The sequence below is a fragment of the Branchiostoma belcheri genome, unplaced genomic scaffold (assembly GCF_001625305.1).
Source record: "Branchiostoma belcheri isolate BF01 breed outbred unplaced genomic scaffold, Haploidv18h27 scaffold246, whole genome shotgun sequence".
Classification (NCBI taxonomy): domain Eukaryota; kingdom Metazoa; phylum Chordata; class Leptocardii; order Amphioxiformes; family Branchiostomatidae; genus Branchiostoma; species Branchiostoma belcheri.
Window position 1 is genome coordinate 101,067 of NW_017803850.1, and position 27,293 is coordinate 128,359.

At 38.6% G+C, this 27,293-nt stretch overlaps 1 protein-coding gene across 8 annotated transcripts in view; it reads right to left on the reverse strand.

Moving 5' to 3' along the window:
• The window catches only part of LOC109471295 (piezo-type mechanosensitive ion channel component 2-like), a 110,278-nt gene that overhangs the window by 8,812 nt on the left and 74,173 nt on the right, over positions 1–27,293 (reverse strand). For 4 of the 8 annotated variants that reach the window (XM_019770582.1, XM_019770583.1, XM_019770587.1 and 1 more), the window contains 20 exons: positions 26,916–27,002; positions 25,969–26,135; positions 24,162–24,224; positions 22,821–22,832; positions 20,781–21,177; positions 19,645–19,894; positions 18,738–18,956; positions 17,751–18,015; positions 16,526–16,708; positions 14,734–14,862; positions 13,410–13,761; positions 12,464–12,584; positions 10,085–10,232; positions 8,758–8,805; positions 7,793–7,959; positions 6,560–6,718; positions 5,687–5,834; positions 3,913–4,098; positions 3,143–3,235; positions 1,925–1,939 (listed from right to left, as the gene is read on the reverse strand). In XM_019770582.1, coding sequence (XP_019626141.1) covers positions 1,925–1,939; positions 3,143–3,235; positions 3,913–4,098; positions 5,687–5,834; positions 6,560–6,718; positions 7,793–7,959; positions 8,758–8,805; positions 10,085–10,232; positions 12,464–12,584; positions 13,410–13,761; positions 14,734–14,862; positions 16,526–16,708; positions 17,751–18,015; positions 18,738–18,956; positions 19,645–19,894; positions 20,781–21,177; positions 22,821–22,832; positions 24,162–24,224; positions 25,969–26,135; positions 26,916–27,002 — 3,209 coding nt within the window. The remainder of the gene's footprint in view (positions 1–1,924; positions 1,940–3,142; positions 3,236–3,912; positions 4,099–5,686; positions 5,835–6,559; positions 6,719–7,792; positions 7,960–8,757; positions 8,806–10,084; positions 10,233–12,463; positions 12,585–13,409; positions 13,762–14,733; positions 14,863–16,525; positions 16,709–17,750; positions 18,016–18,737; positions 18,957–19,644; positions 19,895–20,780; positions 21,178–22,820; positions 22,833–24,161; positions 24,225–25,968; positions 26,136–26,915; positions 27,003–27,293) is intronic. The other 4 variants (XM_019770588.1, XM_019770584.1, XM_019770585.1 and 1 more) reach the window with 4 other exon arrangements.

Sequence of the window (27,293 nt, forward strand, 5' to 3'; positions counted from 1 at the left end):
AAGTATGTTGCAGTAAAAATATCTTTAAGCACACTATTTCTCAAGGTGGCGATATTATGGACCCTGGTGATATTTTGGACACAGATGTTACCAGAGCCTGGACTCACTTATTTTACTAAACAACATTTCTCTAAAACATTTCACAAATACGGTCTGTGAAATTACTAGACTAAGTATAGAGGTTGAAAAGTGGTTCAAAAGTTAGTCTTCTCCCACATCCTGGTTAAATGCAAGTTTGTGTTCCCTGTTCACCTGTTGTACAAATGGATCCAGACATACAGATTTTCTTTTCTGTCACAAAGTGATCTTGTTCAGTCTGTACAAAGAATCTAGTGTGTCCCATAAAAAGGTTCAATATGTATGTCCTTAATCTCCAAGCAGATGTTTTGTTGGCCACAAAAGACAGTTTCAAATTGGCCAGACAGTATCCATTAGTTACTGTCTGGCTAATGTACATGACATATTGTATACTGCCTGGCTAATTTGATACTGTCCTTTGCGGCCATAGAAACATCTCCTCGGAGATCACATGTCCTGTGACTCGATGTCACTGAGGACGGAGGGCGCTACGTACATGTACTTCCTCACACTCATTGCTCACCTGATCATGACACTTGTACACAATCAGGTGTTATGAACAACAGGGTCAAATATCCTGAAGAGTCCATTCTTTTGTGAAGTAGAAAAAAAAATCTTTTCCACAATATTATGTAGTAGCTAGATGTTAGGTTTAAGTTCATCCGTGTACATCCTAACATACATACATCCAACATACACATCCATACAAACAACCACCAAAAACAACCCTCTTGGTGAAGGTGATTACTGCTAATGGTGTCACTCCCTGCAATGGCCGGCATGCTAGCACTCTAAATTTGATTTTACATTTATCTACAGTTTATAGAGTTTCTCCTTATCCTGTACATAAGAACTATTATTTCAGAAGATTGTACATTGTGTATTAGTGTTACCATGTTGGAGCAAACAAGCCACATGGCACCTAATGTTGAAGGAGACAATGGGCAAATGACATTGTAAGTCTCTGAGACTGCGTTCAGAATAATTCAGCCTTTTGTATTTTCAAATTTACCACCAACATGTATTTAAATAACTTAAGGGTCCAAATTTGCCAAAGTTAAGGCCATAGTTATCAAATTAAAACTCTCGCCACATCTGAAATTTTTGGCACTAATATCAGATACTGAAAGTACACAGTTCACAGATTTTTAAAACTGACTTGTGTTTGGTTTAAAGTTCAAAGTCGAAGGCTAGTAAAAGTATAAAAAGGAAAGCTTATTTGGTAATACTAGTCTTTCAACTTTGAAACATTGGGTCCAAGAATTAACATGCAGGAGATGCCCTAACTTGAGAAAGTTCCCAAACTTGAGACAGACTTTCACTGATCTTATTATGCAAAAATATGTGATGTTTGTTGCCTGCGACTATGCTGATTAGACGGTACATTTGTAAATAAACAAGTCTTTGCACATTGGAGTATAAAATATACTTGTGCATATTCATAGTTTTGATGAAAAGTATCATTTTGGGGCATTATCACTCCTACTGAGGAACCCTTCCCTTGACTAGCTCCTGTCTTTTCTTAGGCCCACTTTAGACTAGGAACAGAATACCCTTCAAAACGCTTCGCCACCAGTAACGCTTTGTCTTTAGACATGGGTGGAAGCATAGCGGGTGCACTAGTTAGGTACACATGTAGGTTACAATTATAGTAGCAGCTGCCTCAGGTATTTTGTGCACAATGTAATTCTGGTAGCTCTTTAATTAATTTATTCCTTATTTTGGCAAAGTTGGACCCTTTCCTGAAAATCAGAATAGAGCCTTAAAGTTTCTACACTGTAGTAACTAAAAAATTGATACACAGAATGGCAGCTTCCAATTTCAGTTGCCCATGTTGAGTCCTAACCTGGAGATGTGAAGGCTATATCCGCAGCACAGGGAGAGAGAGAACAGATTCCCAGAGAAAAGGACTGTTAAAGGCTGAAGGGTGTGCATGCTCGTGTGGATAGCTGACCAAGCAGAGCGGAGACAAGACACCAAATGTCTTGCTCCCCCCTACTGGCCACAGCATGTCACTTCAGAAACACTACATTTTGTACATCGTTCATTATTGTTTATGTCTCCAAAACTATCACTGTCTACTGCTGGTACTGGTAGTCAAGACTTCTGGTTTCATTTGAATGTCACTAAAAACAGAATATGTAGTTCCTGTCAGTATTACTCTTAGACTGTACTGTGTCTTTTCTGTACAGATTTTATCAAGAGTCATCACAAATACTACATGTAGATATGATACCTGCAAGACCATGATAAGACCAACTCCTACTTTTTATCAGGTCCCAAATGCCTCATAATGAATGTTCTTGGTAAATTTCTAGAAAGCTGGAGGGCAAATTTAAAGTCTGTAGTGCTTCTGAAATGTTTTTGTCCACTGCACAGCAACTGCCAATGATGGGGGTCAGTTAGACTACACAAAAAATGAGGCAGAACTGAAAAGCTGATAAGAAGAAAAGTGGAAAAATAAAACACAACATTCCATATAAATTGAAAATAGTAAAAAAAAAACACCCATGTTGTCTGAACATTGACAACGAAGATATTATGCTCCAATTATGAGCTCCAATGATTATTTGCTCCCATGCAAAGAACAGTTGAATTGTGCAAATTTCTCTAAAACGTAAGTTGAGGGAAGAATGTTGCTTCAGAAGGCTGATAGCATAACCATGCAAATGTAACATTCCACATGTACAACATAACTTTACATGCAGGTTTAGCAGACTCGGTTCAGGCCAAACCTCCATTCTGAGTTACAACAGCATTGCCAACGCATGCACATATCATGAAATTAATTTTTAAAACATTAAAAAATCTACATAACAATTAAAAAAATATAATGGTGTAAGAAATGTTTTCTATCTTATATAAAATATCCAGTAGCTTATTTGAAAATACTTATGAATCTGTGTCAAACAAGTACATTCTGTATGAAATGACTGTTTACATGTATGTACGTGTAATTGCCTTTCATAGTTAAAGTTAAAAGCCCTTAAGTTTGTTATGTCCACCAGAAGTTGTGACAGTACATGACGACTAGTGATGTAGAGCTGTACAAGTTGTTACTCACAGGGTCGATGAGGAACGTCCGGAACATGTTGTCATATTCCTCCTGGTCCACACCACGCAGGTATTGTTGCTGTGCACTCATTTTGAAAAGAGGCTGAAAAATTCCCATGTTATTAGGACAGCGTATCAAATATTTTTTTTAGTAACTGTTACATACGTTTAAGAGTAAGTCTTGGATTCTTGGCTGGTGTGCAAAGAACATTGCAAGTCTGTTGTTTTTTGTACCTCTTTACTCTTCATTCCAGATAATTGCAACTGCAACTTAAAGCTGGATTCTTGGTAAATGTATTATCACGTATGCTGCAAATTACAATTTCTTGACATTAAACTGAGCTATTGGCAATTTACTAAAAATGGATAATGTATCATACATGTACTCCTATGCAAATAGTACAATTACATAACAGTACATTGTATATATATATGTGTATATACATGTAGTATGGTCTCTGCGTGTGTGTGTGGGGGGGGACAAACAAGGGAGTGTGTGCTGTGCAGTTTCTTTCTTTCTTTCTTGGCAATGACAACAGGTCAAGACACAGGTTATCAAGGCAATGGTAACTGGTATTAGATAACCCACATACATGTATACAAACATGGAGACAAACATGAAATAAGAAATCTAAGTTTGTGCGTTGTGCGTGTGAAAAAGCATAACAGACTACATTTGTAAAATGCTAATACTATAATAATAATATTACATGCATTGTGTTTCAACTATAAACTGTTGTTTACAATGCTACATATCATATGACACACAGTATCACAAACCTGATATCCTCCCATCGCAATTTCAATAGTGGCATCTATCGGGTGGTTGGGCAGCCCTGCTGTGTTGACTAGTGACATGAAGAGCAGGGGGAACCAGATGATGATGATCAGTAAGAACACCAGCAGTCCGCCGGCACCGTACTTCACCATAGCTTTCTTTTTCACACCCCTTGGGATGGGATATCTCTGCAACACAAGGTTTTACCACCATTCTTATTTCACATTGGTGCAATTTCTTGGCATTACACACAACCATGTAATAAACAAGGAGCATGCAGCTAACATCTGTGTCCATAATATCACCAGGGTCCATAATATCGCCACCTTGAGAAACAGTGTGCTTAAAGATATTTTTACTGCAACATACCCTAAATATGTACATTTGATGTGTGAAGGAGTGCATACCAAAAGTATGTTGCAGTAAAAATATCTTTCTTTAAAGGAGTACTAACCTCCAGAAGGAAGTGCTATTTTCCGATACATCATGCTGCAATGAATACATAACTAGCCGACTTTTTCCATAATTTTGCTTGTACGACTTGCACGGCGCATGTCTGTAAAGTGATATTAATATCATTTTTCCCCATGCTGAACCACAATTGATACATCCGGGAACTCTGGCTTGCGCAATACTCATACACTTCAGGTCAACATACACATTTTTCCGTGAAAATGGTAGGAGACAAGCACACTAACAAGCTGATTATTGAGAAATTACTTGATTTACTTTGCTTGACCTGTGGCTTGGATATTATAATATCAGGATGTCGAATACAGTGGGAGCCAGTTTCATCCTGCGCGTTTTGATTTTCTCATTTTATTTGCATGTAAGTATTACTTGAACAGATAATTAGATTACGCCACTTATGGAAAGGATAACTAGATTACACCGTTTTTTTCATCGTCAATATTTGCGGCATAAATAAGGGGCGATAAGGACACCAAGAAGGACAATGGTTGGTAAGATACCAAAGAACACAAATCGGTGCGAATTTTTCTTATCGCCCCCGAAATGAGGTCTGTAACGTAACTTTTTGTCTAAAACATAGACACCAATGGGGTAGCGTGTTGTATTCTGGGATAGTTTTGAGGGTATTTGGAGAGTTTGTCCTGGATTCGATGCGTTTTAAGACTTGCGCGCAAAATGGGCATTTAATTGTATACTGTAAAATAATATGCATTTTTCACTTCCAAAAATAAAAGCCTGTCGAAATATAGCACCCCCTTCTGGAGGTTAGTACTCCTTTAAGCATACTGTTTCTCAAGGTGGCGATATTATGGACCCTGGTGATATTATGGACACAGATATTACTATTGTCAATAAGCTCACTGCCAAACATTAGACAACATCAGCCAGGCAGACTCTGAGATCTGAAGAATTGCTCAAAGACAATCTGACAGGCTGGCCTGGTTAACTCTTTACAATGTAACGTTACCTCCACAAGAGTAAGGTACATTCTCACATGTACAGTGTACATGTACATGTACAATGGCATACATGGACATGTACATTTGTAGGGACAAACTTTTCAGCCCTGACATGTACAGTCAAGGCAATATATAAATTTGATTTTTGCTCATATTCTAATCTAACTTGAAGATTTATATTATTGTTCAAAGGACAAGCATGATCGGTTCAAATCTCAGCTTCCAAAGTAAGAAATATGAATTCTTTTTTGTACTTTGCGCTCCTGTGCCACTACATTTCATGGCAACATTGCTGAGTCAGACTAAAGGTAGGACAATATCGGCTACTTCTGGACCAGTGACAGACCTTTTCAGCCTCTCTCATGCATTTCAGACAGAAGATGTTTGCATAGATGTCCTCCATCTGTAGCCAGCTGGACAGCCCCAGTGTTGTATCCGTCCACACCCAGTCCATTACATACCGCAGCTCTACTAAAAATGGAACTACCTGGAAACTAGGCAGAAATGTAAAAGAGCCATTACTAATTAGAAGAATGTAACTTGGCAGCATGCAACACAACAAGTAATGTAACTCTTTCCCTCTTTAATTCTGGTAAATTTAATTTTCTATATTTGTACTATAATTTTAGTTGGACCCAGAAAACTAAATGCATAACCTGATGTATAACTCTTCATCCAATTCATCATAAATCTAACCACAGCTATTTCAGTACCAGGGACAGGGACACATGTCAGAAGCTTCATGTCTTAGACTACTGTAACTATCACAATGAGGACGGGTTAGGGAGAGAGAGTAATGCTATTACTATAGACCATTCAACACTATGAATGAATTTGGGGTTGAAATTAGATAGTCATCAGTTCTTAAAAGCCAAACTTTATCCCAAACCAAACCAGCTTGGTCATTTCAACTTGATTGCTTGAAAAATGACATTTTTCAGCCCAAAACTTTTGCATTGCAAACAGCTTCTTCCCAAAAGCCTTAAATAACATAAAGGGAAATCCAAATCCCCCATGACTATAATCTCCAGCATAGTTTTATTGCTTTTACAGATAACTATTTCCTCTGAAGATTTTATGACACACTTCCGAGGGTCTATATAACGAAAAAAATTCATTCAATGAATCAAAAATCGATTTAAGAGCTGTGTGAGGATGTATCTAGATAGTGAGCTGTCGCATGTTGTAACCATTATGATCATCATCATCATGAACTTACCCTTGGAACAGCAAAAGGTTGATGTAGTTGTACTTTTTGGTAAGAAAGTTTCCTAGAATTCTGGTGGGGTAACCAGAGCGGATCTGGTAAGCAGATAGTCCGAAGTAAACACACTTGGTGAAGTACCACAGCTGAGCTGGGGAGTTCTCCACAAAGGGTCTGGATAAACAGCAGGGAAAAGGAACAACTTTAATTTACAACAACTTCATGTGGTACATTTCACTCAGAGAGCACGTCGGCAGAATGTATTGCGCCTGCGCAGAACCCTGTATTTTCATGGTTTTCAGTGGATTTTTGGTCAACGTTGCATTAGAATTTTTTCTGTTGCAGAGGATATTTTTTCCGACATAACATTTGGAAACTACAGACGAGATGTTTTCCTTATATGTGGGAATACAACCTTATATGAGACGTTCTGCTGAAGTGCTATGCACAATACATTACGAGTTTCGCGCAGGTGCAGTGCGTTCTGACGCCGTGCTCTCAGAGAGGACAGGACAAAATGTTCACTTTTGACTACTTCAATCTCTAGTCTAAGTAGCAATATACTACATTGTAGTAACTGACTGCAATTGTTACTTCCACAGTGAAAAAGTCCAATCAGTTGAACAGTCTTTTGGAATTCATTGTCCAAATGTACTGAATCACAACTTGTCTACATAATTATAAAGTAATATCAATTGTTAGAGTTCGAAGCTAAAACCAATAATTCTTGCAACATTACATCAAATTAAACATAGTCTCTATTAAATAAAGACTGAACTTTAACTTCCAACACTAGATATAGAATTGGGACTTACCCCAAATTTTTGGTTGACTCCATCAACCTTGTTCACGGAATGGACCCGTCTACTCTTGGAACATGACGTCAGAGACACGTGACCGTAGTAGCGGGTCATACGTGCCAGATAACTTGTGTCGCCCCCCGTCTCTGTTCAGGGTAGGTCTGTGAGCTCTTACGTAGACTGCCTCCTTAACTCCTCTTGCAAAGAAGTCTGATTCAGAATCAAGGACCGTACGACCCGCTACTACGGTCACGTGTCTCTGACGTCACGTCCAAGAGTAGAAGGGTCCATTCCGTGAACAAGGTTGATGGAATCAACCGAAAATTTGGGTAAGTCCCATTCTGTATTTAAGTGTTGGAAGTTAAAGCTTAGTCTTTATTTCATAATGATTTGCACAAACACAGATGAACTTTCATGCTAAACATAGTGTCTCATTTGTAAGTCTCACCTGTCTGTAAAACCAGGAAGAACAAAGAACATCCAGAGGTGGACACCAATGACAAGAACAATCTGGAAGATGAATTTTCCTGGCACATTTTTCCTGAGGTAGAGGGCCCTGTCTACCACAATCATGGCAAACTGGATCAGTAGCATCACCAAAAAGGGCAGAGGAACCTGTGGAGGTTAAGAAATTGTTATATCTATTCTGTAATATTGAATCATTTGTTAATAATATACATAATACTGTATTATATGATTACTGTAATTCATTAAAATGTTCACAGTAACAAAAGTTTGCGGTCTGAGAAAAATGGTCATGTTTGCAGTGGTGGCAAGTGCAGAAAAAGAAAGTCTGAGAATTATTTGTTAACAATTTATAACTGTATTTTTATTTCAAATACATGACTACACATTACACAGACTTTTATAAGTTTGTGGTACAGAAGTTACTGTGAAAACCACGAACGTAAAAGAACTGAAAAAATTGTGAATTAAAGTATCATAATATTGAACATTAGTGAAAACAATTTAAAGCAGTCTGCCTATCATAATAGTACGGTAGTTACAAAATGTACTTAGTCTATTAGTCTTGTACATGTCACTAGTGTTGAGTGAAGTGAGGGGATGATACAAGAGACGGTCAAATGTGAGTCTAGAGTTAGTTACTGTCAGTATCTCTCAGTGTGTCTCTTCATCTTATACATGTATAGTGTCATGCCATAATATTATGTAAGAAGTGTGGTGTGTCCCTCTGCAAAATGTACAAGTTTGGGTAGAATATGCTAAGCATATATTATGTACTTTTGCATACAGCAAGACCAGTAAAAAATCCGTCTGAACTTAGGGCACATCTGAAGTTATAGCGCCCCCCGCTAATGTACAATGTTAAGAGTAAAGGCTGTTTCAGAACAGTTCGTGTTACTAGACAAGTAGTAAGACTTAGTACTTTTGGTAAGTTCAGAATGGCCCTACCTGATTCTCAGAGATGGATGACATCACATCTGCTCCAGCAGAATGTTTCTACAATATTAATGATTCAAACAACAGTAAGTACACTTCATAATAATGTAATTTTGACAAAATCAGCAGTAACTACCCATAACAGCTATATACTAGTATGCTGACAACAATTCAGAAACTGAATATGAAGCAAACTGTGTGTAATGTTGTAATGACACCAGAAAGCTCCTACATGTAGCAGGATAAACAAAAAGTTGTTCCTTTTTTTCATGAATGAGCTGCTAGATGTCATTATCATGAGGGACTAATTTAAAGCTCTCCAGCCATCATCATTTTGTTATGCACCATACACATGTAACCCCATAAAGATAGGATTTTTCAGTAATAATGCTTAGCATGATAACAGTAAAAATGAATGTAGATCAGGCAAATAAATGTGTTCCTTTAATGTGTACTCATGCAAACTCAACTTAAAAAATTTGCCATGTCCCATGCAAAGGTTTACCAGTTCAGGGCTCCAGACTGGTGCTCCTAACCCAAAACCTGGATCCAATTGCTTTGGGTTGGGAGCACCAGTGACCAGCAAAAATCTAATAAGCACACCAGCATGAAGGTACTAAAAAGTACATAATATGTAGATCATCATATCAAATGTTACATTGAGGACATTCATGAATATTGTGTTTTTTTGTAGAAACAATAATACAGATTGGAGGTAAACATGTTATGAGCCGTGCTAGGTGCTCCTATGAAAAATTGCTAGGAGCACAAATTAATTTTTGGGAGCACTCGTACACTCCGAAAATGGGAGCAGTCTGGAGTGCTACAGTTTAACCCAAATTACCCCCTATAAAAATCAAGAACTCCATTCACTGATGCAGAACAGGGACAAGTGGGGAAGAAGAACCCATTGTCTCCTGTATGGACATCCTTGATGTCCCCATTTAAGCCTCGGTCACAACCCGCCATGCGGGCGTTTTGTCCATACATTTTCGAGAAGGGCACATCTGCTACATTTTTCTGAAAACGTGGGGAAGGCGTGCTCCCAAATCCATTCATTGGATTCCATACGGAGGCGGTACTCAACACTTACATGTACGGATCCCCCCTACGTTTGCCCACGTTTTTGTACGTAGACAGCACGCAGATGCACCTACGGCGGGTTGTGATCGACGCTTTAATTTTCAAGGTTTAGAAATCAAATCAACTTAATAAATTGGTAAACTGGTTAGTTCATTCTTAAAATTTTACAGTAAGTCAGTTACCTCATGAAGCATTAATTTCATCTTATCAATTCATAAAACATTGAATTTCATAAAATACAAAGTAATGTCCTCACCCCAAATGCCCAGTATCCAAAGATCACAATGACAAAGTTGATGAAGTCACAGAGGAAAATCAACACGTATACATCAGTCACTGCACTGTACTTGGGATGAAGCAGCCGATAGTAGAACAGAAAGACTGGGTTGAAGAACTTTTTCGTCCTGTAAGAGGAAGAAAATTTAATTAGACAATATATTTTACATTTCACTGTCCCTGCCATTCCCAAGGCTTGAATTACATGTGACATAATTATGACATTGACAACAAGAGAAACATCAGTAGATGATGTAAATGAAGACCTAATTTGCATAATTAATGAGGAAATATCATAAAGCCATAATGATAACTGCCAGCAATCTCATATTAATTTTGTGGTGCTTGGAAGTGAATGTTAACACGATTAAACATAATGTGTCGTGTGTAACTATAAATATAGATGTAAAACCGTATCAAAGATATGATTTGTACAAAATGTATACCCGGTCCGTTAATAAACGTACTTGGCAAAGGCATGTATTCCCATAACTCATGTTAGGCCATCCTATTACAATGAATTTTGAACTTGCATTGATAGATGAAAAAATCTGTAACAACGAGGAAGAAAGGGACTTTCCTCAACTGTTGGGGGCAAAATATAAGCATTTTTTTAGTTGATTCAAAACCAGAATCTTTTTTTTTTCAAATCAGAAAAAAATGAAGAGGCCAATCCGAGAACCAATAACTTAAATTGGTGTGGCCTTAAAGGTGTCCACATTTCAGGGTGGTAAAACAAAAATAACATTCTGCATGAGAAAATCTGTCTGAAGTTGACGGTTACTGCCATTTCTTAGCACATTTTCATCCATGTTAAATGAAAGTCTTTTCAGCACCAAGGACAAATCATTCCCTTGAACCTATCAACATGAATTTATATATAACAGACCAGGACTATTTTCTTTGACATAATTTGAAAGTAATACCAATTATACCCAACAATATTATTCTCTTCTTCGCAAGCTCCGAAGAGAACTATGTTTCCCGTCTATTTCACAGACAAACACACACAATTAGGGTAGTGAGCTCACCGTAGTGAGCTCACCGTCACCTCAGTACGGTCGGGCATTTATTGCAATTGGCTCCTCAACTCAGTAACACCATTACTCTCTACACATTGTAGCTCTCATAGCATGTACATACTTATACAGGAGCCTAATACAACAACAAGTCATGTGCTGCGAGCTGGCGACCTATTTTACCCTGGTTGCCAATTGTTTAGCCAAAGTCGGGCTGGTCGGTTAAACCAAGGCTCTGTCCAGCGGATGTTTAACACATCCTGACTTGTAAGTAACTTCTAACCGGCGAAGTTCAAAAGCTCATCTGCGTGAACAAGGTTGAAAACATCCTGGCTAAGCAAATAATGCGTTACAGGTACACCTGAATAACTACTGACCTTCGTAAGTTAAGTGGTTCAAAATACGACAATAACACAATTCTGGAGTATATCAGAGGTTACAGCTACACAACATACTGAGTACAGCAAATGGCCACAATGTGACTGTGAACGCTAGCAAGGCAGGTATCTTGCAGAGAAGAAACAACATGAAGGTTATGTAACAACTGATTACGTACGCTAAGTCGCAGGTACCATTGAGGATAACGTACAGTGCTATGACGAAATGTACGAGTCTAGAGAAGTCAGTAAGAACTAAGGTAGCGCGATGTCGTATGACATGAGAAAACATAACTAACGGCGTAGAATCCAGGTGTTCTCCGATTAGTCATGGGAGGGTTGGGCGGGAATGTGACCGTACAGAGAAAGGTTGAGCCACGAATGACCCTTACGAGGGTTAGGGAGGAAGGGTCAGAGGGTAAAGGGGCGGAATAATTAGTATCAGGGTAGGGGTCACGTGATTGTCTGTTCAGCCGACGGGAAACGAGATTTATAATATTGGTTTGCAGTGAAGCTACCTTTAGGCCACACCAATTGAATTTGTTGGTTCTCGGATTTTTCAGAAAAAATATCAAGCGACAGGGCAAAAATATATATAAAAAAAAAACAGTTCTAGGCATTCTAATTTCTATTGTAGCCTCAAGTGCTACAATAGGAGCCATGAAGGCAACACAAAAGGCTGGGTTAATATTCAAACAATGAATTTTGAACTTTTAATCAAACCACTGCATTGATAGATGAGGAAGAAAAGGACTATACTCAACTGTTGAGGGCAAAATATGAACACTTCTGAAAAGTTTTTAGCTGATTCAGAACCAGAATTTTTTTTTTCCAATCAGAAAAAATGAAGAGGCGAATCTGAGAACCAACAAATTAAATTGGTGTGTCCTTACATTTGGTTTAGGAAAAAGTGACTGAAGCTATGATGAAAACATGACAATGACAGTAGTGAGTACTACTTACTTTTCTGAGAGCTCTATTATCTGCTCTCGAGTGACAAGCTTTCTTAGTTTCCTCTTATTCTGCTCTTGTAGACCTTCCTCATCTCGCTCCTCATTGTTACCCTTGTCATCAGTAAAACTCTCTGGGCAGTAAAGACATGCAATCAAAGTCAATATAAGGAGTCCCAAAAGTTTGGACGAACTTATATATACATAAATAAATGTCATTTTGTCAGGATCACATGCCTGATTAATCATTTATTATACATCTACACTAATTCTTCATGTGGCCAAGAGCTATCTGTCACCCAACAATTATGACCATACATGTGCATGTACAGCATATCCATCCATGGAGTTCTGCTGTGGTACGTATACCAACTTGAAGGCAATCTGTCAGAGGATCTAAAATCTACCTTAGTTTCTTTGACAGGTTAAGATCTACATACACATTGTATCCATCTACCAAATTTCATGACAATATAGTCATAGCATCTTGAGTTATAATGCTAAACCACACACAAAAGTCCAAAGAAAACTACTCTCCTCTTAACATCCGAAAACCCACAGATTACAGAAAAAGTGGGATCCTTTGTCTTCCTCTGTCTTCAAAAAAGAAGTCAAACCCAGTAGTTTTTACCAGTAGTTTCTTTAAGTTAGTAGTTATCAGTAGTGCTATATGTGCTAATTGTCTGTTTTTATACCATGTTTCTTCTGTTTCTGCAATTATAAGCCCTCGGGCAAGAATTTGCAATAAACAATATTATTACAATGTCCAAACACATAACTTCTCTGCAAAGGTAATGAAATACAGACACAGTCCTTCCATATGCATACAATGTGAAAAGAAGAAATAGAAATGCCCCTGGCAGGCTACAAGAGAATACAAAATTAATGTAGATTTTGTACCTGACTATGTTACCTGTGTAGGACACCAGACCTGTGACACAGGAAAAAAAATGTCTTACCGACAGAGGCTTTCCTGGTTATAACAAACGATGATGTCTCAGTCAGCTCTGGGGGTGACTTCTCCGTGTCCTTGTCACCTTTCTCACATCCCGTGCCACAGTCAGGAGAAGAAGACTCCGCTGCCCTGCTGTCTGCTGTGGGAGGTTCTGGAACCGACTCCGCAGACAGGATGTCCACAGGCCTGATAGAGAAGTCTTCTCTCTGTGTCTCCTCATAGTCTGGTGGTGCAGAGAAAGCGTCAGAGCCGTCCTTCTTGCCTTCTGTAGAGATGGTCTCCCCTGAGGAGTCTATACCTTTGGAGCCAGGTTTTCCACTATCCTCCTCCTCACTTGGTAGTATGACCAACTCACCCTGATGAAAGGTTGGAAACAATTACAGTATTAGGCCACACCAATTTCATTTCTTGGTTAACGGATTTTTCTAGAAAAATAATGGAGTGGGCGGGCAAAAAAAAAAAGAAATAATAACAGGCCTAGGCATCCTATTATGGCCAAAAATGGTACAATAGGAGCCATGAAGTCAACACACCAGGCTGGTTCAAAATTTAAACAATGAATTTTGAACTTTTAATGATACCACTGCATTGAAAGATGGAATAACTATAACAACTAGGGAAGAAAAGGACTGTTTTCAACTGTTCAGGGCAAAATATTAGCATTTTGCAGTTGATTCTGAATTTTTTTTTTGCAAATCAGAAAAAATTGAAGTGGGCGAATCTGTTAAACAAGAAATTAAATTGGTGTGGCCTTACATGACTGTATTGTACATCTAGGAAATCTATTTCCATTACTGTACCGGTAGATATAGAGAATATACTGGGTGTATTACCATTTACTACAGACCAAGAGAATCTACATGTTTTGTATTTCTATTACTTAGATCTAGAGAAATCACTCAAACCAAAATCCATGCAGTCACTAACTTGTCATTAATATAATACATTGTACTACAGGCATTTCTATTACTAGTATTGTTGAAGACTGACAGTGATCTTTTTTTTTTCATTGTTTTTTAGGAGATTAATAGAAATTTCCTAGACTTGCTAACCCTAGCCCATGTAACCCAAGCTCCGGGGGGCTCCCTACATAGTCCTCCACCCAAGAAGCTTTACGGGGGCCGGCTTGATGTTGGGCGACCAGCAAAAGCGATTTAATTAGGCCGGCTGGATGTTGGGCGGCCAGCAAAAGCGACTTAATTAGGCCGGCTGGATGTTGGGCGGCCAGCAAAAGCGATTTAATCAGGTTATGCTAACCTATGCCTTATCAATGATGTGCCCGTTCTCTGGTGACTAAGTTCCAATTTACAAATAACTGTAACACTAACCTTGTCCATGTCAGGTCCCTTCATTTCTGATTGGTCGCCTTCTAGCTTCAGCTTCTCGTCTAGGTCTTCCCCATCCTCCTCCATCTCCATCTCATCATCAAACTCTGTATCCTTCCACAGGCCATGTGCCTACATGTCAACATATTAAATCATCAAACTCTGTATCCTTCCACAGGCCATGTGCCTACATGTCAACATGTTAAATCATCAAACTCTGTATCCTTCCACAGGCCATGTGCCTACATGTCAACATGTTAAATCATCAAACTCTGTATCCTTCCACAGGACATGTGCCTACATGTCAACATGTTAAACAGTCCTGTGTTTATTTAAAGTTAAAACTTTTGGTCCAACACAAAAAATTCTCTCACCTACATGTAGAGCTTTCGACCAGTCACTCTGGTCTTCTTCAGCAGACTGACCCAGTGAGGCTTGTCACATGGCTTCTTTGAAGTGTGACGTCAACACTGATCAAAGGTATCTGGTAGACGATGTCGGCCCCCATCACGGTTCAATGAAGGGTGATGGGTCAGTCTACTGAGGAAGACCAGAGTGACTGGTCAAAAGCTCTAGGTGAGAGAATTTTTTGTGTTGGACCAAAAGAGTTAACTTTAAACATGTAACTACCACGTTGAACACAGATGAACTTTCATGACAGTCCAGTGTTTATTTGCTCAATAGTGTAGCATGCGTAGTCCAGTGGTTAGTGGTCCTACATTGTGCCTCTGGCAGGGAGTTCACATCTCAGATGCTGTCACTCACCAAAACGGACACTAACATCCCCATCCACCATCTGAATGGCTTAAATTAACGGCTTTCCTACATACAAATTTTGTTCCATATAAGTTCCATTTTGTTCCATTTTTCACTTGCTGGAGTCCCCATCTTGTATACTGTAATTAGCTATCATGGTACTGACCGTTCTCCATTTTTCATAAACACACTCGTTTGCCTTAAAGTGATATTTTTGCGCCAAAACTGAAAATATAAATAATTGAAATTTTCTCATCTAGATTGCCATTTTCGATAACTTTCAACATATTACCGTTGCTATTTCGCGTTTTCGGCTACTCAACGCCGGCTACTCAACGCCGGCTACTCAAGGAGCCTCCTTTTATTATTGTAAATAGAATGTAAACAAACAACAGCTTTCATTCAGGAATCGTCGGCAACTCCGGCACATGTCTGCATGGGTCCAATGCTTCGAACGCAGAACACATTCACACAGTAACAGTTTTTCATACCAAGAAACAAATTTTATGACATTACATGAAATGTATCAAAATGTAGCGGAAACTCAGGATGGTCTGTGTCAGTAGCTACAACTGGCCCAGGGCTAAAATTTCACGTGTGCACCGTCGTGTTCTTTTGGGGGGCAAACCAATTTGTCCTCAAATTAACCAGGGTACTTTGGTATCAATGTAAAGGTGAAGAAGTGGGCTATCATGCTGTGGTATTAGCTAATGGGATCCAGTTGAACAGTAAAAAAGACAAGCACAAATACAAATGTAAACTGGCCAAAAAATTCTAATGTCTGGAAGGCCATAGTGATCGCTGTCATTTTGCAATGCATGAAATATCTAGTAGTACATATGGTTGTAGGGCTAATCCACAGTCTTGGTGTTGGATTGCTCATAACAGCCTTTTAAAAAGTTAACAATATAAATCATGACATTGTCATGTATATGTGTAATGTATAATGTAATTCATAACTTGTAAGCTTTCATCCTAATATATCACTAAATTTATAAATTTGGTGATTCTTGCAAAAAAAAAAATGCTTATTCAGTACCTTGAGAATGGAACGATGAAAGAACAGTGCAAGAAGCAATGCTAGGTCCACCACAACAAAGGAGTCCTTCTTCTCAATGCCCAGGATGCGGGGTGGCCAGAACGGGTCATCGTTGATCTCTAGGACTTTGTTGTTCCACGGGAAGAAGTCAAACTGGAACAAGTACTTGATAACAATCATCACCTGCAGAAAAGAACATTACCTGTTCACCATGCAGTTCACATACGGTGGTCATTATTTTGCCCAGTATGAGAATTTGCTATGAATGCCCATTGGCAATGACATGGACTGGACTACAATTGAACATTGTATAAAGTCACAATTTTCCCAGTCTGTTGGCTCATCAAGGACATTCTGCATGCCTTGAGTGTCAGAAGGCTTACTGATAGTTCAATCAATCAAGCCATCATCGGCAAATAGTCGAACTTGTGACCCTACAGAAGATCATGAGTGTACGGTAAGGAAAGCAGAGGGCCCAATAACACTGTCCCCTGCAGAACTCCAGCTCCAGAGGTGACTCTTTTGTCTCATGTTCTGCCATCAAATACAACATTGTGGGTTCCCTTCAAGTGAAAGGCTCTCTGAAGATGGCCAGAAAGGCCCTTCCTGAAATCATCTGCACAGGGGACAGATTGTTCTTCATATTTTTTTTCCACTTCAAATACGAGTCTTCCTGAATTATTTCAGCATCATATAGTTTTTATGATAAAATGCATGTAACTCTTAAGTTAAATCCGACCTATTGAGTTCTTTGATCATGTTTGATCATGGGTCATGAATATGTCACATTCTAGAAAACTAAACGGAACATACACGAAGATGTTGCGAGTGGTTTTCAATACACCATGGTGGAAACACACTACTAATGAACAGTTATACGGTTCGCTACCAAATGTAACTTCAGTAGTCAAATGTCGTCGACTAAGCTTGGCCGGTCATGTAATACGTAGTGAAGAACCAGCCAGTCGTCTTCTACTCTGGAACCCTGATACCTGTAAGAGAAGAGGTGGACGCCCAAAGATAACAGTTAAGAAACTTATTGAAACTGAAACTGGCTTGGAGGGACACAAACTTTTCTCAGTGATGTATGACAGACAGTTGTGGCGAACTAACTTTGTATGCTCCACCTCTACGGAGGATGAATGATGATGATGATGATGATGATCATGTTTTCATTTGGGCTTTGTCTTGCATAAGAAAAGACAAATATCATGATTTGTTTTACCTCAGTATAGATGATTGTAGTCATCCAGAACCTCTTGCTGGGCCTGGGGACAGACAACATGGCCCACAGGAACACCAGCATGGGCAGCGGCATGGCCAGCAGGCTGGCTGACTTGATTGTACTCATGATGATCAGGAAGTAACACAGCATCTCTGATCGAGAAATAGCAGCATACCAAATGGCAAAGCAGAGCTTCAGAAGGCGTGGCTGCTTCTTGCTGAAACCTTCCGCCTCTTTGATCTCCTTTTCATATTCATCTTCCTCACTGAGAACAAAATTTCGAATATTATCAAGTTATTCCCAAGTTTGGTATGTGAGGCCATCAGGCCATACCATGTTAATACTCCAATCCAAGACATACCAAAGACTTAAAAAATGACACATACTGCTGTTTTCTGTTTAGCATTAAGGCTATATATGAGAGTATGGGAAGGTTAACACACATTACCGAATCGGATGGACTACTCATAATTCAGCTGTGATGCTGTGAAGGGTTTTGATTTCTCAATAGACAAATTAAGATATGATGTAAGGACACCTCCCATTATGGTAAGTGTTGATGCCTGAGACTGTGGCAATTGAAAGAAGTGCTGTGCATGTACCTATACCCATGTTCAGGTTCAGGTTCAGGTCCGGATTTGAGTCAAGAGGTTTAGGTTCAGGGAATTTGCCGGGGAGAGAGGTTTTCAACACCCCACAAGTCTGCGAAGGAGGCGCAGTGTGGAACAGGTCCCAGACATTCAGGTTTTTTTTAGGACTTGAACCTAAATATTTTTACAAGTCCGGAACCGGTCCAGCAAACCAGTACACAGCACTAATTGCATGCTTAGGATATCATTTTTCATGTTTCTGATATTACACTAGAATGGAATGTTGAAAAAAGCTTAATATGTACATGTACATAAAACTGACCCTTATAAGAACACTTACAGTACTGTACTTTGGCTGACTAGCTATATTATACATGTGTATAGTACACAAATGTACCTTTCAGGTGTAAGTGGTATCTGTACCATACAGCCTTCCTGTTGCAGGGACTTCTTGTCTCCATCACTGCCATTCTTCCCAATGCCAGAGGCTTGTGGGTCAGAAGGGGGTAAGGGGACAGGGCGAGATGGAGGGGGGGTTGGTCGTCTAGGGATCCCCCCTGGTTGAATTATCAATATCTGGGGTATGTCCATGACAGGTCGGTCATCACCAGAGTCACTGTGGAAGGGAGGAAGTGACTTTCAGAACTCTAGTAAACAAACACCAACTGAATGAAAAGTTTTCAAGCTTACAGAATAAAGAACAATGATCCTGACTACAAGGATACAAAATACATGTACTACATACAATCATGTATTTTGTTTCCAATTCCTGGCCAAAACTTACAGTACAAAATAAAATCATATTAAAAAAAAAACAGTAAAAAATCAATAAGACATATTTCTTTAACGTTACCAATTGTGATAATTTTAGTCAAATTTGTTTTGTTAATAAAATTTGTTTGAGAATGATATTCTACTAAGGATTCTATTTTCTAACATTCTACAGTTATTTTTGTAAAATAATGCATCTCTTCTACATTCCATGTAATACTATGTTACATCACAGTCAAATGCAGAATTAGTTTTAATTTATGTGTTGTACATATTGTAATTGTCGTGAATCTGTATGTATTGTTTTGTTTGTACCTACGTTGTATTTTTATGTAAGGTCAGCACAATTCAGTGGTCCATAATTTTTTATGTACTGCTGCTATGCTGACCACTATTTTGAATAAAAAATAATCAAGGACGTTCTATAGATTGAACATCCTTGGTTACATGTAACCTTAAGTGCACAAATGTTGTGTCAATTTTGATAAAAAGTGAACAATATAATAATTATATCATTGCTGTTCTACAAGTACCTAAGTGCATCATCCCCCTCCCCTGTCTTCCTTCCAGCCAGTTTGATGGCAGTTTCATAACCCTGGTACACGTCCACCATGTCTTCCACTGAGGCTGATGCTGGGGGGATGTCTGCTCCCTTAAATGGACCGTCAGACGTATCTGACAGAACACTATCCTTCTCATCAGCCTCCTCCAGAGCCTCAGTCTGTCTGTCTTCATCAGTTGTCTTCTCATGTTCACTCTTTGTTTGTACTTCAGGAGTCCCTTCTAACAGCAAAAGGAAACTAGTTACATTAGAACATAATTAGAACGATCATTATAATAGATTTTGAACTTTTAATTAAACAAAGTTGCATTGTTACATTGAAAAACTGTGTGTAACATCTAGGAAGGACTTTATCCAACCATTGGGACCAAATATGTCTTTCATTGAACGTCATTTTGCAGTTGATTCAGAACTTAAAATCTTTTTTTTTTGCAAATCAGAAAAAACAGACAGGGCGAATCCGAGGAACAACAAATTAAATTGGTGTGGCCTAACAGGATAAATCACATGTTCCATTGTTTATTCAGGATATATTCTGTACAACACCAGCTCTTATCATGGTATATAGAGAAAACTTTTGACTTCTCTATTTATTCCACATCCAAGTACAAATGTAACTCAATTTACTCTATCTTCAAAATCTATGTTAATAATATGTATCAAAGTTAGAATTATTCTAACTTTGATACATAACTGTTACTAACACTAAATTGTACTACACGTAAGTAATATTGCAGTCAAATGAATGTGGGATGGCTGGTATACATGGTCCAGGCTGTAACTGAATTGTTTACCTACATTGTACATTTTGAAGTACTTTAATTTTAATATAGCAGAGACATAGTATTACATACATTGTACCTTTCGGCACTGATGGGGATTCAAAGGAGCAGGAGGACGGTGTTATTTTCTATTAGATTATTTATCAATGAATACATATTAGACTTTCTGAAGTAGCATGCATTTTTATCTCCTAAAAGTACGATCTACCAGAAAATAACACCCTCAAAATCCCCGTACTTGCACACATCAAGTATATTTTATGTAGACTATTGCCCTGACATTGGGTCATCATGCCTGATGTACAGCTACATTGTAAACTTTTACCTTCCGATCCTTTTCCACTTTCAGGTGCTGCCTTGGTAGCATCTGACTCCTCTTTACCAACATCTGTTGAATCATCTGACTGCTCTTTACTGACACCTGAGACAGCTGTACCACTGACTGCAGGTGCTTCAGCTGTACCACTGACTGCAGGTGCTTCAGCTGTACCACTCACTGCAGGTGCTTCAGCTGTACCGATCACTGCAGGTGCTTCAGCTGTACCCTTCACTGCAGGTGTTTCATCCTCTATGAATATGTCATCCAGGTCTGTAGGACTCTGATGACCCTTGGAGTCAGACATGTTCTCCTCAGACAGGCTGGCAGCCGCTGACAGGTCCTGCTTCTCCTCTTGATCCCATGTTTCTGTTGTTGCCTTAAAAGCCAGGGGCATAAGGCCAACCTAGAAATCAGGAGCAAATATATGAGGGGCAAGAAATAAACTCAGGCTCAACCAGACACAAGAGTACTCAAACTTAGGGGCATGGCTGTAAAGGATAAAGCCTTTTATGAATGTCCATCAAGATTCAAGCTCAACTATTTGTCCCAAGTAATCTTCACAATGATTTAAGGTTTGGCAGACATTCATAAAGCACTTGGTCCTTCATTGTTAGGCCCCTAAATTTTAGTTGCGCCCCTTGTTTCTAGGTGAAACTGAGAACTTACTGCATGCCCTAAGTGTAAAATACTACAGGTTGCACCTTCATAGAGACTGGACAGTTGGATACAAAACAATCATCAAGCTGCTAGGAAATCTAACATGTTAACACAACAGTTGTTAGTGAAGTTATGTTTCTATGGCCAGACCAAAATGTTATGTAAAATTATGAAAAGTTGTTCATTCCCTCTTTGCATGGCTACAGTTTAACAAATTATACCAGCTGCAGCAAAAACAAGGTGTTTTTAACAAATCCCTCCGCGATGTTGCATAATCTACGTACGATATGATTTCAGCCCGAATGACATAAAATAACGTATGTCAAAAAATAGAAAAATCTATCATTTCCTGCTCAGGCACGCATTATAGATTGGAGTTGCTTGTATGTAAATAAGGTCCTCAGGATTGGTTAGTCCTGTTCATCAAACTTATCAAGTCCCATTATGGCATTTTCTTATCAATTATGCAAATAACATGCCATTTTGCATTAATCAATGTCAAACCACATTCACCTTTATATGTAATTTCAAAATGCCACATTGAAATTCCCATCATTTACCACTAATTGAATTGCATTTATTGCTCTTTGGAAATTCTCTGATGGACCACCACAGAATTATTGTACATTGTATTAGACTTTCCTCATTTATCATGCAAGTTCTACATAATCTACATAATCACGGGGTCCCATTAATTATGCCAGTCTTCCCAGAAGCTACATGTACACGACAAAAAAACATTTAAAAAATACATAATTTCTAAAAAAGTTGTACTGTTACAGAGTCTTCAAAAAAAGCATTTCCCCCTAAAAGCTGCAAGGGCACCCAATTCTCTACCACTTCCTCTAAAGCCCATTAAGAGCAATTGAGATGTCAACAATAGAAGTTTTGCTTTAGTACAACTACAGGCCAAAAATCATGCTTGCCCTTTTATTTTGCTGACAGCTACCAACATACACCCAAGTTTCTTGAGCCCTGCATATATTATTAATGTAGGTGTAACTTTTTTAAGATGAGTAACTTTTACATTTAGGTGAATGTGGCATAGCACCTGTTGTAATATAATTTTAAATTAGTGCAAACCAAATGAGGTAAAAAACATGGTCAAAAGGAAGAGGAAAAGAAAAAAAAATGCAGGGAGTGTCTGTGAACATCAGGTTTATAGTATCATTCTTACTTCCAGTGATACTACTGTGGATCCTGGACTGACATGATGACAATCCAAGAATCTGATGTTTTAAATTAACAGATTCTGTCTAAACCGTTCACCAGTTAACGTTATTGGCAAATGTGAGGCAACAGAGGGTAACATCCATGCACATCAAGGGGACACCCATTTGTACATGTAAGTTACATGTAGGTCATAAAAAGATGAAAGAGGAAACATACCAGTGCAGCTCCCTGAAGATAGCGAGGCAAAAGGACAGAGACAGAGAAAAGGGTGATTGAGAAGAGTGCAAGCATACAAACCAATGAAAGGGAACTGTACTCGAGTGATCTTGGCTACAGAGAGGTGGCAGATGGAAGGCAGGCCACACAGTTTCAGGACATGGAGGCAGGGAAGACTACAGGAAAGATAATCTGTTAGTAGTCATACATTTACATTGAGGTTAGAGCTGGGAGAGGCAACCTGCAGGAAGGGATAGTATCTGTTTTTATGCATGAAGGGTTTATACACCTGCTGTCAAGTGTACATTTGGTACATTTTGGAATCAATAAAAAAAACAAATACATGTAGATGCTACCAGGTATTCAGAATTCCTTGATGCCACACACACACACACATGTATAAACATTGCCTTTAGAACTAGTTTCGAATTATCAGAATTTGTTCTTTTGATGACAGGTACAATCTTTTACTTAACAACATCTGTCAGATGGCATGATAATATCTTTTAGATGTTTTTGTTTAACACAAAACAGCAAGAAGACACATTAATACTGAAGTCGAACAAGGAATCATCAAACAGTCTATAATGTACTGTAAAAGTGGATTTTTCAGCACAATTAGAAAACAGAATGTATAATTATTAAACAGATGCTCTGGACACAACTGATTGGAGTAGATCTTCCTGTTCTGTCTTTTCTGTCTAACATAATGACGTGCTCTCCTAACATGCTTGCAAGGCCATGTTCACATTAGCCACTTGCAATTTGAGTCAATTTGATTCGAGTCAATTCAATTCAATTCGGTTGCGTTCACACCTGCCATTGAAGATCAATTCGGTTGTGTACACACTGAGTCGTTCAATTCAGCTAGCTTGCAGTTTGACGAATCCTTGTCCTCTTTTTTTGCTGATAATTATATGTTTGTGGATATGTTTCTGAACTGGAGATAATTTTTATTTCATTCTGCATACTTTGTGCCACATTCTACGTTTTCCTTGTCTAGATGACTCTACTAATGTCTATTGATGTCAAGCACATCTCTCATTCTGTTCGACATTTTCCATGCTATACTAGGATACCAGAGACATCAATTCGCATTGATCATGAGCCGAATTGGGCCATACCCACTATCGGTTGAATCCAATACGAGACAATTCAATTCAACTCAATCCACCCCTGAAAGGTAGATTGGAATAATTCAGGATTGAACCGAATTGACCCGTATGTTCTTTAAGTCACAGTCTACCATGATTATATTCTTCAGTCAGACGTCACCCTAGTTCCTAAGACACCCCAGAGTTAGTACATGTGTGCAGGACAGAGTGGAGAGGCAAAATTTACCCCAGGGCACACAGCTGGGTTCAAGGCCTGAAGGAGCGAGGCAGCGATAGTTGTTCCTCGTTGCTGCAAAGTCAGAGAAATAGAACAGCCAAGGAGTTAATAACTAAAGGCACTTTCGTAAGAAAATCTGTTGCAGAAAACATTAGAAAAACATGACTTAGTCAGTTAAATAACAAATCAGAAAATAGCAAATCAGAATAAGTAAGACTTGCAGTATCAAGAATATGAAGTCAGAAGAGATTGATTGATGATAGACTATCATTGCCAATAAAATCAGCATTAATATTGTACATTTTTGTTATGTCTGGCTGGCTACTTTGCAGACATCAGTAATCTACAAAATTTAATGTACAGACTAATAGTATGGAGTGTCATGAAACTGTGTCAAAATGCTTGCCCTTTCATTTTGCCCATATACACGTACAGTATTTCAGGCAAATAAATAGAACAGAAAATGTCCATTTTCCGTTAACAGTGCCATTGGAGGGAACATTATGTACATGTACAATAGTCACGTACGCTCATAATACTGCCACTAACCATAAGTCCACCAAAAAAATGTCCTGCAATATTATTTGGAATAGACTATGAGTTGTTGTCATACATTGTACCTTGTACAACTGTCCATCAGTAAGGTTCATTCAATTAATTCACTAAATAAAATGTGCTAATTTCTCTAATTTCTGAGTGAGACGATTTGTACATTAATATTCTCGTAATTGCAACATTGATTTTAGCATGTCGCTCAAGAAAAATTTTGTCTCGGATGACCTGAAGGCAGCTATATGTATGAGGGTCTGCATGGGGGAATCCACACAATGCTTGATATTTTAGGAAGGCCAACAGTACTTGATGGTAAAGTAAGTTGTTCCTGTATACGGCTTTGAATTCGACTTCGTTAACTGAATATTGGGTGTCTGATAAAATTAGTCTGCGGACACCGGAAGCCCGTTGTAACCTTTGGACTACCTGACTACATGATACTATTAGTAAGAGTTTTACAATAACGATTAACTATGAATTCAGGATAACATTGTCAAGTAACATGGAAGTGACAAAGAATTTCCTTATCAATGAATTAAAGTGGCCAGCTGCAATTAACTGAATTAAAATACATTTTAGTAGCTTGCTACGCCTCACGGAAACAATCAATCAATCAATCAATCAATCAAATGGTTTATTCTCAACCGACTTCGCAGCACCAGGCTGAATATCGCCAAACAGGCATGCAGACCCTCATGATTGTATCAATGGTGGCAAGGGGAAACATCAAATACATACCTGTAGTATTTGTGCTTGTTTAAAACATAATTACCTGATCCTAAAGCAATACACAGTGACGGAGAATAACCTGAAAACATCATGTTCAGGCTTTCTGGACCGTCAGCCATCACTTTAATGTATACCTGGCAAATGCTTGAAGATTGCATTGAACAGAATCACTTTCCAAACAGTACCATTATGTACTGTCACTAATAAAGTTCTTTTAAACAATAGACAGTAACTGTTGTAATTATTGTACTTTGGACACACTCAGATACAGTTGCAGTATGAGAAACTTCAGGTTTAACTGTAGTGTAGGACTACATGTCAGAATTAATTTTATTTATTTCATACATTGTCAAACTTTGCTCATTCAATAATTATTATTCTGTGACTGTTAAGACTTGCAAAGTTCTTAAACTCGTTATGAATAAAATCAAATTTTATTTTGAAACACGGACATCAGAGTAATTAACAGTGTATTTGCCTCAACAACCAGACACTATGTACACAATTAAAATAAGCTTTGTGTTGGACTACTCACCATTCTCGCCTGTTTGGCCAGGAATCTCCTCTCTTTTTGCAGAGTGACTGCGATGTGGCGGTAGTGGTGGGAGAAGCTGTTCAGCCAGTCAATAATCAGGTCAATTGTAGCAACCAAGACCAGCCAGAAGATTCTCAGGTAAAGTTTGAGTTTGTCCAATAATGTTTCTGAAAAGGGACATTATATCATCATGTTTTTAATGTAATTTTTATGCCATGACAACACATTCAAATTTACATCCAAAAATAACTTATTTTAATCCCAAAAGACTATTCATTTTAAAAGACAAATTTTGTCTTTTAAATACAGTATACGCAAACATGTATCACCATATTCACTCCCTAGTTAAGAGCTACTAGCCAAGGTAAAGCAAAAATCAGCAAACCAACGATAAATTAAATTGGCTCCAATCAAGACAGCTTCCAGACCTCCATCCTTGTTTGTGGTCAGGGCACGTGTTGTGTGAAGGTCTGGCACACATTTTATAAAGAAATCACAGGTGGTTGATTGGGTCTGAGTTATGGGATTCATTGTCTGGAGTAAGTTGAATGGAGACCTACATTTGTCATGTACGTACATGTACCAACAGGTTCCCAACTTATTGATAACTTCCTGACAACCAGATCTTTCAACAGTCTTGCAACTCACTCACTCCCATAGCTACGACCTTATTAATTTCACAAATCTACTTCTTCAAAAAGTCAGCTAATTGACAACCTTACACAGATCAACTCCCAAATACGTGGTTGTCTGGAGAAGGTTGGGAGTGGTCTGCTATGAGTAGACGGGGATTAATTCAAAGTTTGGGGACTGTGAGCACCGTGCAGGGATGACGTTTGGCAGAGCATTAAAAGTGTTTTTAGTGGTGAGGGCCAAGAGCACTCTCTCCTTTACTGCAGTGTGCATTCCCATTCAATGACATGAACACAGAAATACATTATAAAAACCTTTCTGCTCTTCTCTCTCCTCCTTCAGCTCCTCTTCTGTTAGATCTTCCACAGAAGCCGTCCTCTTCATGCCCATTCGCCGCAGTTCTTCAGGAAATACATTTTGTTAAACCACCATGATGTTAGAAGTGTTTTAGTCTAAGATTCTAAGCCATTGTACAAGCATGTATACTTGATGGACTGATTAGTGAGTAAATCGTGGCCAAAGCTTAAGCAGTGTGTTGAGACAATGTTTTGTTCTAATACAGTAACTGTAATGCCACACCAATTTAATTTCTTGGTTAACGGGGATCTAGAAAAATAATGGAGCGGGCGGGCGAAAAAAAAAATTCCTAGGCATCCTATTATGGCCCAAAATGGTACGATAGGAGCCATGAA